This window comes from Panulirus ornatus, chromosome 25 (genome assembly GCF_036320965.1).
Source record: "Panulirus ornatus isolate Po-2019 chromosome 25, ASM3632096v1, whole genome shotgun sequence".
NCBI classification, from domain to species: domain Eukaryota; kingdom Metazoa; phylum Arthropoda; class Malacostraca; order Decapoda; family Palinuridae; genus Panulirus; species Panulirus ornatus.
In genome coordinates, this window is record NC_092248.1 from 22,224,648 (window position 1) to 22,238,988 (window position 14,341).

At 42.7% G+C, this 14,341-nt stretch overlaps 1 protein-coding gene across 3 annotated transcripts in view; it reads left to right on the forward strand.

Annotated features, from left to right (window-relative positions):
- Positions 1-14,341, forward strand: part of LOC139757316 (solute carrier organic anion transporter family member 74D-like) — an 89,645-nt gene that overhangs the window by 11,616 nt on the left and 63,688 nt on the right. For 2 of the 3 annotated variants that reach the window (XM_071677717.1, XM_071677716.1), the window contains exon 3: positions 5,620-5,752. In XM_071677717.1, the coding sequence (XP_071533818.1) occupies positions 5,620-5,752 (133 nt within the window). Of the gene's footprint in view, positions 1-5,619; positions 5,753-7,166; positions 7,790-14,341 lie in introns of those variants that run through there. The other variant, XM_071677718.1, reaches the window with a different exon arrangement.

Below are 14,341 nucleotides of genomic sequence, written 5' to 3' on the forward strand. Positions count from 1 at the left end.
TGTTCTTAACGCTACCTCGCTAACGCGGGAAATAGCGAATAGTTTAAAAGAAAAAAAAAATATATATATATATATATATATATATATATATATATATATATATATATATATATATATATATATATACATATATATTAATTGATTGAGAGAGTGAGAGCATGTACATAACTTCAGAAATTTGTTGAAAAAGGGGGTGACTGTATTGTTGACTGGTTGGTAAGGTTATTTGATGTATCAATGACTCATGGTGAGTTGCTTGAGGATTGGCGGAATGCTTGTATAGTGCCATTCTACAAAGGCAAAGCGGATAAAAGTGAGTGCTCAGATTACAGAGGTATAAGTTTGTTGAGTATTTCTGGGATATTATATGTGAGGGTATTGATTGAGAGGGTGAAGGCATGTACAGAGCATCAGATTGGGGAAGAGCAGTGTGGTTTCGGAAGTGGTAGAGGATGTGTGGATCAGGTGTTTGCTCTGAAGAATGTATGTGAGAAATACTTAGAAAAGCAAATGTATTTGTATGTAGCATTTATGGATCTGGAGAAGGCATATGACAGTTGATAGAGATGCTCTGTGTAAGGGATTAAGAATATATGGTGAGGGAGGCAAGTTGCTAGATGCGGTGAAAAGTTTTTATCGAGGATGTAAGGCATGTGTACGAGTAGGAAGAGAGGAAAGTGATTGGTTCTCAATGGATGTCGGTTTGCGGCTGCGGAGCGTAATGTCTCCATGGTTATTTAATTTGTTTATGGATGAGGTTGCTAGGGAGGTGATTGTATGAGTTTTGGAGAGAGGGTCAATTATGCAGTCTGTTGTGGATGTGAGAGCTTGGGAAGTGAGTCAGCTGTTCTTTGCTGATGATATATCGCTGGTGGCTGATTTGGGTGAGAAACTGCAGAAGCTGATGACTGCGTTTGGTAAAGTGTGTGAAAGAAGAAAGCTGAGAATACATGTGAATAAGAGCAAGGTTGTTCGGTACAGTAGGGTTGAAGGACAAGTCATTTGGGAGGTAAATTTGAATGGAGAAAAAATGTTGTGTTTTAATTATCTGGGAATGGATTTGGCAGCGGATGGAACCATGGAAGCGGAAGTGAGTCACAGGGTGGGGAGGTGGCGAAAGGTCTGGGAGCGTTGAAAAATGTCCGGAAGTCGAGAACATTATCTCTGAAAGTAAAAATGGGATATGTTTGAAGGAATAGTGGTTCCAACAACGTTATATGGTTGCGAGGCGTGGGCTATAGATAGAGTTGTGCGGAGGAGGGTGGATGTGTTGGAAATGAGTTGTCTAAGGACAATATGTGGTATGAGGTAGTTTGATCGAGTAAGTAATGAAAGGGTAAGAGAAATGTGTAGTATAAAAAAGAGTTTGGGTGAGAGAACAGAAGAGGGTGTTTTGAAATGGTTTGGTCACATGGAGAGAATGTGTGAGGAAAGATTGACAAAGAGGATGTATGTGTCATAGGTGGAAGGAACGAGAAGTGGGAGACCAAATTGGAGGTGGAAGGATGGAGTGAAAATGATACTGAACGATCGGGGCCTGAACATTCAGGAAGGTGAAAGGCGTGCCAAGGACTTAAGTGAATTGGAACAATATGGTATACCGGGGTTGACGTGCTGTCAATGGATTGAACCAGGGCATGTGAAGCCTCTGGGGTAAATCATGGAAAGTTCTGTGGGGCCTGGATGTGGAAAGGGAGCTGTGGTTTCGGTGCATTATACATGGCAGCTAGAGACTGATTGTGAACGAATGTGGCCTTTGTTGTCTTTTCCTAGTGCTACCTCGCGCGCATGCGGGGGTGTAGGGGGTTGTCATTTCATATGTGGCGGGGTGGCGACGGGAATGAATAAAGGCAGCAAGTATGAACTATGTACATGTGTATATGTATATGTCTGTGTATGGATATGTATGCATTGAATTGTATAGGCATATATACGTGTGTGTGTGGGCGTGTATGTATATACATGTGTATGTGGGTTCGTTGGGCCATTCTTTCGTCTGTTTCCTTGCGCTACCTTGCTCACGCATGAGACAGCGATAAATTATAATAATGTATAATGAATATATATATATATATATATCATAGAAAGGACTCGAGCCCAGGACCTTCGCTTGGTTGTCGGGAACGCTAACCGCTCGGCTATGATCATAGCCGAGTGGTTAGAGTTCCCAACAACCACACAAAGGTACTAGTTGCGAGTTCTGGCTGTTGGAGGGTATTATGTGTCCTATGTGTCCTATTCCCCTGGGGTTAGGGGAGAAAGAATACTTCCCACGCATTCTTCACGTGTTGTAGAAGTCAACTAAAGGGGACGGGAGCGGGGGCCTAGAAACCCTCCCCACCTTGTATTTTAACTTTCTAAATGGGGAAACAGAGGAAGGAGTCACGCGGGGAGTGCTCATCCTCCTCGAAGGCTCAGATTGGGATGTCTAGATGTGTGTGGATATGACCAAGATGAGAAAAAAGGAGAAATAGGTAGTATGTTTGAGGAAAGGAACCTGGATGTTTTGGCTCTGAGTGAAACGTAGCTCAAAGGGAAAGGGGAAGAGTGGTTTGGAATGTTTTGGGAGTAAAGTCAGGGGTTAGTGAGAGAACAAGAGCAAGGAAAGGATTAACCCTACTTCTAAAACAGGAGTGGTGGGAGTATGTGATAGAGTGTAAGAAAGTAAACTCTAGATTGATAGGGGTAGAACTGAAAGTGGATGGAGAGAGATGGGTGATTATTGGTGCATATGCACCTGGGCATGAGAAGAAAGATCATGAGAGGCAAGTGTTTTGGGAGCAGCTGAGTGAGTGCGTTAGTAGTTTTGATGCACGAGAACGGGTTATAGTGATGGGTGATTTGAATGCAAAGGTGAGTAATGTGGCAGTTGAGGGAATAATTGGTGTACATGGGGTGTTCAGTGTTGTAAATGGAAATGGTGAAGAATTTGTAGATTTATGTGCTGAAAAAGGACTGGTGATTGGGAATACCTGGTTTAAAAAGCGAGATATACATAAGTATACGTATGTATGTAGGAGAGATGGCCAGAGAGCGTTATTGGATTACGTGTTAATTGATAGGCGCGCGAAAGAGAGACTTTTGGATGTTAATGTGCTGAGAGGTGCAACCGGAGGGATGTCTGGTCATTATCTTGTGGAGGTGAAGGTGAAGGTATGTACCGGTTGGAAAGGAAACTTGTGTGAGGAAGTACCTGGAGAGATTGAGGGCAGAATGGAAAAAGGTGAGAGGAAATGAAGTAAGGGGAGTGGGTGATTAATGGAATGTATTTAGGGAAGCAATGATGTCTTGCGCAAAAGATGCTAGTGGCATGAGAAAGGTGGGAGGTGGGAATATCAGAAAAGGTAGTGAGTGGGGGATGGACGAATAAGATTATTAGTAAAAGAGGAGAGAGAGGCCTTTGGACGATTTTTGCAGGGACATAGTGCAAATGAGTGGGAGATGTATAAAAGAATGAGGCAAGAGGTGAGGAGAAGGGTGCAAGAGGTGAAAAACAGGGCAAATGAGAGTTGGGGTGAGAGAATATCAGTAAATTTTAGTGAGAATAAGAAGATGTTTTGGAAGGAGGTAAATAAAGTGCGTAAGACTAGAGAACAAATTGGAACATCGGTGAAGGGGCAAATGGGGAGGTAATAACAAGTAGTGGTGAAGTGAGAGGGAGATGGAGTGAGTATCTTAAAGGTTTGTTGAATATGTTTGATGACAGAGTGGCAGATATATTATGTTTGGGTCGAGGTGGTGTGCGAAGTGAGAGGGTCAGGGAAAATAATTTGGTAAAGAGAGAAGAAGTAGCGAAGATTTTGCTGAAGACGACACCCGGCAAGGCAGCGGGTTGGGATGGTATTACTGTGGAATCTATTAAAAAAGGGGGTGACTGTGTTGTTGACTTGTTGGTGAGGCTATTCAATGTGTGTATGGTTCATGGTGAAGTGCCTGAGGATTGGCGGAATGCATGCATAGTGCCATTGTACAAAGGCAAAGGGGATAAGAGTGAGTGCTCAAATTACAGAGGTATAAGTTTGTTGAGTATTCCTGGTAAATTATATGGGAGGGTATTGATTGAGAGGGTGAAGGCATGTACAGAGCATCAGATTGGGGAAGCGAAGTGTGGTTTCAGAAGTGGTAGAGGATGTGTGGATCAGGTGTTTGCTTTGAAGAATGTATGTGAGAAATATTTAGAAAAATGGATGGATTTGTATGTAGCATTTATGGATATGGAGAAGGCATATGATAGAGGTGATAGAGATGCTCTGTGGAAGGTATTAAGAGTATATGGTGTAGCAGGTAAGTTGCTAAAAGCAGTGAAAGCTTTTATCGAGGATGTAAGGCATGTGTACGTGTAGGAAGAGAGGAAAGTGATTGGTTCCCAGTGAATGTCGGTTTGCGGCAAGGATACATGATGTCTACATGGTTGATTAATTTGTTCATGGATGGGGTTGTTAGGGAGATGATTGAAAGAGTTTTAGAGAGAGGGGCAAGTTTGTAGTCTGTTGTGGATGAAAGGGCTTGGGAAGTGAGTCAGTTGTTGTTAGCTGATGATACAGCACTGGTGGCTGATTCAGGTATATATATATATATATATATATATATATATATATATATATATATATATATATATATATATATATATATATATATAGGTATATATATATATATATATATATATATATATATATATATATATATATATATATATATATATATATATATATATATATATATATATATATATATATATATATATATATATATATATATATATATATATATATTGGGGCTAGGGATAGAACTGTAACTCCATAAAATCCATCAGATGACTTTAAAAAAATATATATATATATATATATATATACTCGTGTTGAACCAAGGTACATCCCCACCAAGTTTCAAGTTGGACGGACGCAAAATGAAGAAGAAGAAAAAGGAGAGCCGTAAATAATGTGTTCCTCTGTGTAACATGATGTATGATATGCTTTTGTATCTTAGGCTGTGGTTGAATTTAGTATAGACAATGGTAGTGATCAGAGCACCATCAGGAATGTTGCAGTGGTGACGAGAATCGTATGTTTCTATCGGAGTCATCCCAGAGAGTTTTGACTTCTTAACCATAAATATATCGTATAACATTCAGTGCATCTGTGTTAATGTGATTTTCCTCTGCAGAATCCCAAGACCCGAAAGAGTGTTACTGAGAGTAACACAAACCATGATGATGGCAATGTCATCGGAAAGCTTTTACTTAAACTATCCTTTCTAGACCTTCCCAGCATTCTGAGGTTCTTTACATGGACTGCATCTTCGGAAGGATAGTCACCTACTTTTATCATGACAGCCGTCATAATTTTCCCCGTGTCACATTCATACAATTGAAAGATTACTCCCTTTATTTTTTTCTGGAATCACCGGCAAACTTCTCTGAAAACATTCTCGTTCCTCTGAACTTTCCTGGGAAACTATGTCTTCACCTGTGTGAAAGGACAGAAGAAAAAGATGATGCTTTCGGAATCTACATTACTAATAAATTCAAAGCTTTTGATTAAATTTTTGCCTCTATATTTATATAGCCCATAGTTGATTTGAGTATTCAACACCATTTTCTTTTTGTTCTCTTGGGTTCAGGGCTTGGCGAAGAAGGAGTCGTATATCTTGGTGTTCTGTCTGGTGGGCCTGATAATAGGCATGTTTTTCACCTACACCGTTTCCATCATATCCACCATCGAGAAGAGGTTCAAACTCACCAGTAAACAGACAGGTATGTAGTCAACAGAGATGTAGTCAACGTGAGGATGTATAGCCCGTGAAATGGTAGAAAGCCATTAGAAACGAGCAACCAGTTGCCTCTTTAAAGTGGACATAGTTTATGGTAGGCAGTAGATTGTTTTCAATTAACTTGTAGTAACATAACTATGTAACCATTACGATGGCAATTGTCAGATGTAACCGAGAGACTGGAGTGTGCCCAGAGATGTGACCTCAGCAGCACAATGGGTGTTTGTTCAGCTCGGTGCATTGCTTCGTAAACATACAGGGTGGGCAACAGACAGGGATGTAAGAAGCGGGTGTAGTTCATTCCTTGAGGCTTTTGAGAGACAGAAGAGTACAAGAAAAGTAGAGTGAGTAGAGTGTAGCCATCAGGTAGGTACGCAGTAATCAAGCAGGTGTGTAGCCAACAGGCGGTAGTATAGCTTCAAAATATGTTGACTTTACCTGGTAGGGAGAATGGGGCAACTGAGGATTTAGAGGGTGATAACGATGGACAATGCATCTCAAATGGGAAGAGAATTGTGGCTTAAGAAGAGATGGAGTTGTGTAGACCAAATGTTTGCTATGGAGAGTTTGTGTGAGAAATACTTGTGGAAACAGTGAATGCATGTGTCGTTTTGGATCTGGAGAAAACGTATAATAGACTTTGTGGACGGCGCTATATATATATATATATATATATATATATATATATATATATATATATATATATATATATATATATATATATATATATATATATATATATATTTCCCACACTAGGAAAATAGAAAGTTACCAAATGTTGTGATCTTTTACCAGGATAGTCAGGTGTGAGTGTGTGTGTGTGTGTGTGTGTGTGTGTGTGTGTGTGTGTGTGTGTGTGTGTATGCATGTGTGTGTAGGGGAAGTGGTTCATGGTGAAGAAAGGTCAGCATTAAGGATGTGCGATGTCATCATGGCTATTTGATCTGCTCAAGGACGAGGTGATGACGCTGGGGAGAGAGAGGTGCGTTACAATATATCAGTGGTCGAGTGGAATGGAAATTGATCCGTTGCTGTTCGCAGATAATGCGGCTTTATTGACAGACTCCAGAAGGAAACTCCCCAAGCTGCTGTCAGAGTTTGGGATGGTGTGAAAGAGGAAGATTGAGAGTAAATGAACAAATATGAGATACTGAGGTGCAGTGGGGGTTGAGGAGACACGATGTTATATAAACAGAGGACGTGCGGTGCGTGAGGTGCACCTGGGGGTGGACTTGGCAGTGGATAGAACCATGAGAGCTGAAGTGAGCCAGGGTGGAGGAAGGAGCTGAAGTCCTGAGTGTATTGAGGAGTAAGCCAAAGAGGCCAGTGTCTGTCAGGTGAACATGGTTATGTCTGAGAGTCCAGTAGTCCTGATACTGCTACGTGCATGGACGTAATGGAAAGGAGGAGGATGGATGTGTTGGAAATGTACTGCCTGAGGAGGATATGTGATGGAGAGGAGGACTGATCATGTGAGGAATGACGGTGTCAGAAGATGAGGTATGGTAGTAACCTTCGTGGAATTGAGAGGACTGACCGCTGACTTAGTTCAGGCACGTGGAGAGGATGAGCGAAGGAGCAACTAAGAAGATGTACATGTCAGAAGTGGAGGAAAATACGGGGAAGGAACAGACCGAAAAGGAGGTGGAGGAATAAAGTGACTTATTCTGTGGGATAATGGTCCCTGAACATTTAGAGGAACATGAGTCGTGCATTTGATAGAAAATGAGCTGGATCGGTGAGGTAAATGAAGGGTTGAACCAGAGCTGTGTATGGTGGTTCTAGTCTCAGTACATAGTACCAAGTTACAAACGAGGCCACTGTTCGTTTGTCCAAGAAGGTATTTCGCTAAGGCGGGGAAGACAGTTATGAACATCAGAAATGTACTCAGTAAACTGAGCGATGAACTTGTGAATGCTAATTCTGTAGAAAAGTTTGAAGAATTTCCTGGTAGTAGATACAGTTCAAGAGATGGGGCCCCTCACAGGCGGAGAACACCGTTATCACACTGTACGAACAGGTAAATATACTAAAAAACAAACAAACCGCTGTTATCTGCTCACATCAGGGCAACTTGCCCTGCTTTTACCTTATCAGAGAGTCAGGAGAACTTTGCTTTGCTCTCATCTACAGTCCAGTCCCACTCTCCCTCGAATCATTTAGTCACCATATGAAGGTAACGCACCCGCACATCAGCCACAGCTAGGATGTGGAGGCTGGGCAAGCTTGTGCGGGTAGGTTCACGTCAGCAATGTCATTATCAAAGTATCTCACATTATATAAACTGTGAGTTATGTTAGTACACGTATTGAGTAAAGCCTCTGGTCAAGGCTGTATTTCACACCGTAGGAAAATACGGTTCACGTCGACAGTAACTGATCCAGAGATTTCTCGTGAGAGGCACAAACTAGCACGTCAGGACGCTATACCTTAACCTTCTCTTCCCTTTCTACTCCAAGGAGCTCCTTCTGTAGAGCTCCTACAGCGCTCGGAAAACCGGCCACGGCCACCGGACATCGGGTCATAGTGTGTGATCATGTTGCCGTAGTAAGGTGAGTTTGGAAGGTCCATCCTTGGCATGAAGGGTCATGTAATAGGTTGAGATGACGTTTATGATATGGAAATGGAAGATGTCCAAAACGTGGAACAGATGCGGATGGGATGATATTTGAGAGTGGGTTGTAAGGGCGAGTGTCCAGGACTTGTCGGGTCATTCCGGCTTGTATATATCTGGTCATTGTTGTGTTCACTGGGGAAGGAGGAATCTATGAGTATAGATACTTGAAATGTGAATCAGGAGTCGGTGTTTTATTTCTTCTTAAGGGCTGTTGGTTGGTTATGGAGTCATTTGGATGTGAAAGGTCTCGTGCTGCTGTGGAGGACTTAGTACCAGGCATATTGAGATGGCAATGTATTGGGCGAATGTTTGTTGATTGATTATGATTACTAGGAAGCCGGTGATTGCTCTGAGTTCCCTGTTTTCTGTAGTTTACACATCTTTATTTTATACTTGCTTTTGACAGGATGGATGAGCAGGCAGGTGAAGCTCAGCTTAGGAGAGAGCGGATGAACTGTTTGTGGAGGATATTATGGGACTCTGTATCTATATTATGTACGTATAAAGCTGGGTATCTGATGGTCTTTGGTAGCCTCAAAAAACCTTTATGGCCAGCGTGCTGTACCCTAGAACCGTATCCGCTCGGTGTTACTGGACGCTGCAGTAAATATGAACCTTAAAGGGTGGATCCTAAAGGCAAAAGCTCAGGTACCCATGGATTCTGCTTTTGCTCCTGACGTATCTTCACTATAGGCTGGTATCTTGCCTGTTGTGAATGAGTGCCTCACCTTTCAAGGTTAAAGCGCAGTTCGTCCAAATTGTAGAGTACCTACACCCGACCTCTGGTGCTTCTATGTGCTTCAGCTCAGCCTTGAAAAAAGGTATACAAGAACAGTTGACGTCATAAAGTTGTCTGGAATTAAGGTCATCGGTCAATTGTACGTCATCGGTGGGGTCAATCGTCGAGGACCTTCTTGCCTCAGAGGAGCCTACTTTATCCTGCTCCCGCTTAGAACACAGCCATGAGCTGTTCCAGACCACCGCGACGTGTCGGACCATAGATCCGTTCCGGGATTATTTCACTGCAGTCATATATGTATATATATATATATATTCTTTATTATACTTTGTCGCTGTTTCCCGCGTTAGCGAGGTAACGCAAGGAAACAGGCGAAAGAATGGCCCAACCCACGCACACACACAAATGTATCATACACGTCCACACACGCACATATACATACCTAAACATTTCAACGTGTACATATATATACATACACAGACATATACATATATATACACATGGATAAATCATACTTGCTGCCTTTATTAATTCCCGTCGCCACCCGCCACACAGGAAATAACCCCCTCCCCCCTTACGTGCGCGAGGTAGCGCAAGGAAAAGACAACAAGACCACATTCGTTCACACCCAGTCTCTAGCTGTCATGTATAAATGCACCGAAACCACAGCTCCCTTTCCACATCCAGGCCCCACAAAACATTTCATGGTTTACCTCAGACACTTCACATGCCCTGGTTCAATCCGTTGACAGCACGTCGACCACGGTATACCACATTGTTCCAACTCACTCTCTTCCTTGCACACCTTTCCCCCTCCTGCACCTTCAGGCCCCGATTGCTCAAAATCTTTTTCACTTCATCCTTTCACCTCCAATTTGGTCTCCCACTTCTCCTCTTTCCCTCCACCTCTGACAAATATATCCTCTTTGTCAATATTTCCTCACTCGTTCTCTCCATGTGACCAAATCATTTCAAAACAACCTCTTCTGCTCTCTCAACCACACTCTTTTTATTACCACACATCTCTCTTACCCTTTCATTACTTACTCGATCAAACCACCTCACACCACGTATTGTCCTCAAACATCTCATTTCCAACACATCCACCCTCTTCCGCACAATTATATCCATAGCTAACACGCCTCGCAACCATATGATATTGTTGGAACCACTATTCCTTCAAACATACCCATTTTTGCTTTCCGAGGTAACGTTTTCGCCTTCCACACATTCTTCAACGCTCCCAGAATTTTCACCCCCTTCCCCACCTTGTGACTCGTTTCCGCTTCCATGGCTCCATCCGCTGCCAAATCCACTCCCAGATATCTAAAACACTTTACTTCTTCCAGTTTTTCTCCATTCAAACTTACCTTCCAGTTGACTTGACCCTCAACCCTACTGTACCTGATAACCTTGCTCTTATTCACATTTACTCTCAGCTTTCTTGTTTCACACACTTTACCAATTTATATATATATATATATATATATATATATATATATATATATATATATATATATATATATATATTTTTTTTTTTTTTTATTATACTTTGTCGCTGTCTCCCGCGTTTGCGAGGTAGCGCAAGGAAACAGACGAAAGAAATGGCCCAACCCCCCCCATACACATGTATATACATACGTCCACACACGCAAATATACATACCTACACAGCTTTCCATAGCTTACCCCAGACGCTTCACATGCCTTGATTCAATCCACTGACCGCACGTCAACCCCGGTATACCACATCGCTCCAATTCACTCTATTCCTTGCCCTCCTTTCACCCTCCTGCATGTTCAGGCCCCGATCACACAAAATCTTTTTCACTCCATCTTTCCACCTCCAATTTGGTCTCCCTCTTCTCCTTGTTCCCTCCACCTCCGACACATATATCCTCTTGGTCAATCTTTCCTCACTCATCCTCTCCATGTGCCCAAACCACTTCAAAACACCCTCTTCTGCTCTCTCAACCACGCTCTTTTTATTTCCACACATCTCTCTTACCCTTACGTTACTCACTCGATCAAACCACCTCACACCACACATTGTCCTCAAACATCTCATTTCCAGCACATCCATCCTCCTGCGCACAACTCTATCCATAGCCCACGCCTCGCAACCATACAACATTGTTGGAACCACTATTCCTTCAAACATACCCATTTTTGCTTTCCGAGATAATGTTCTCGACTTCCACACATTCTTCAAGGCCCCCAGAATTTTCGCCCCCTCCTCCACCCTATGATCCACTTCCGCTTCCATGGTTCCATCCGCTGCCAGATCCACTCCCAGATATCTAAAACACTTCACTTCCTCCAGTTTTTCTCCATTCAAACTCACCTCCCAACTGACTTGACCCTCAACCCTACTGTACCTAATAACCTTGCTCTTATTCACATTTACTCTTAACTTTCTTCTTCCACACACTTTACCAAACTCAGTCACCAGCTTCTGCAGTTTCTCACATGAATCAGCCACCAGCGCTGTATCATCAGCGAACAACAACTGACTCACTTCCCAAGCTCTCTCATCCCCAACAGACTTCATACTTGCCCCTCTTTCCAAAACTCTTGCATTTACCTCCCTAACAACCCCATCCATAAACAAATTAAACAACCATGGAGACATCACACACCCCCGCCGCAAACCTACATTCACTGAGAACCAATCACTTTCCTCTCTTCCTACACGTACACATGCCTTACATCCTCGATAAAAACTTTTCACTGCTTCTAACAACTTTCCTCCCACACCATATATTCTTAATACCTTACACAGAGCATCTCTATCAACTCTATCATATGCCTTCTCCAGATCCATAAATGCTACATACAAATCCATTTGCTTTTCTAAGTATTTCTCACATACATTCTTCAAAGCAAACACCTGATCCACACATCCTCTACCACTTCTGAAACCACACTGCTCTTCCCCAATCTGATGCTCTGTATATGCCTTCACCCTCTCAATCAATACCCTCCCATATAATTTACCAGGAATACTCAACAAACTTATACCTCTGTAATTTGAGCACTCACTCTTATCCCCTTTGCCTTTGTACAATGGCACTATGCACGCATTCCGCCAATCCTCAGGCACCTCACCATGAGTCATACATACATTAAATAACCTTACCAACCAGTCAACAATACAGTCACCCCCTTTTTTAATAAATTCCACTGCAATACCATCCAAACCTGCTGCCTTGCCGGCTTTCATCTTCCGCAAAGCTTTCACTACCTCTTCTCTGTTTACCAAATCATTTTCCCCAACCCTCTCACTTTGCACACCACCTCGACCAAAACACCCTATATCTGCCACTCTATCATCAAACACATTCAACAAACCTTCAAAATACTCACTCCATCTCCTTCTCACATCACCACTACTTGTTATCACCTCCCCATTTGCGACCTTCACTGAAGTTCCCATTTGCTCCCTTGTCTTACGCACTTTATTTACCTCCTTCCAGAACATCTTTTTATTCTCCCTAAAATTTAATGATACTCTCTCACCCCAACTCTCATTTGCCCTCTTTTTCACCTCTTGCACCTTTCTCTTGACCTCCTGTCTCTTTATTTTGTACATCTCCCACTCAATTGCATTTTTTCCCTGCAAAAATCGTCCAAATGCCTCTCTCTTCTCTTTCACTAATACTCTTACTTCTTCATCCCACCACTCACTACCCTTTCTAATCAACCCACCTCCCACTCTTCTCATGCCACAAGCATCTTTTGCGCAATCCATCAATGATTCCCTAAATACATCCCATTCCTCCCCCACTCCCCTTACTTCCATTGTTCTCACCTTTTTCCATTCTGTACTCAGTCTCTCCTGGTACTTCCTCCCACAGGTCTCCTTCTCAAGCTCACTTACTCTCACCACCCTCTTCACCCCAACATTCACTCTTCTTTTCTGAAAACCCATACAAATCTTCACCTTAGCCTCCACAAGGTAATGATCAGACATCCCTGCAGTTGCACCTCTCAGCACATTAACATCCAAAAGTCTCTCTGTCGCACGCCTGTCAATTAACACGTAATCCAATAACGCTCTCTGGCCATCTCTCCTACTTACATAAGTATACTTATGTATATCTCGCTTTTTAAACCAGGTATTCCCAATCATCAGTCCTTTTTCAGCACATAAATCTACAAGCTCTTCACCATTTCCATTTACAACACTGAACACCCCATGTATACCAATTATTCCCTCAACTGCCACATTACTCACCTTTGCATTCAAATCACCCATCACTATAACCCGGTCTCGTGCATCAAAACCACTAACACACTCATTCAGCTGCTCCCAAAACACTTGCCTCTCTTGATCTTTCTTCTCATGCCCAGGTGCATATATATATATTTTTTTTTCTTTTTTGCTTTGTCGCTGTCTCCCGCGTTTGCGAGGTAACGCAAGGAAACAGACGAAAGAAATGGCCCAACTCACCCCCATACACATGTATATACATACGTCCACACCCGCAAATATACATACCTACACAGCTTTCCATGGTTTACCCCAGACGCTTCACATGCCCTGATTCAATCCACTGACAGCACGTCAACCCCGGTATACCACACCGATCCAATTCACTCTATTCCTTGCCCTCCTTTCACCCTCCTGCTTGTTCAGGCCCCGATCACACAAAATCTTTTTCACTCCATCTTTCCACCTCCAATTTGGTCTCCCACTTCTCCTCGTTCCCTCCACCTCCGACACATATATCCTCTTGGTCAATCTTTCCTCATTCATTCTCTCCATGTGCCCAAACCATTTCAAAACACCCTCTTCTGCTCTCTCAACCACGCTCTTTTTATTTCCACACATCTTTCTTACCCTTACATTACTTACTCGATCAAACCACCTCACACCACACATTGTCCTCAAACATCTCATTTCCAACACATCCATCCTCCTGCGCACAACTCTTTCCATAGCCCACGCCTCGCAACCATACAACATTGTTGGAACCACTATTCCTTCAAACATACCCATTTTTGCTTTCCGAGATAATGTTCTCGACTTCCACACATTCTTCAAGGCTCCCAGGATTTTCGCCCCCTCCCCCACCCTATGATCCACTTCTGCTTCCATGGTTCCATCCGCTGCCAGATCCACTCCCAGATATCTAAAACACTCCACTGCCTCCAGTTTTTCTCCATTCAAACTCACCTCCCAATTGACTTGACCCTCAACCCTACTGTACCTAA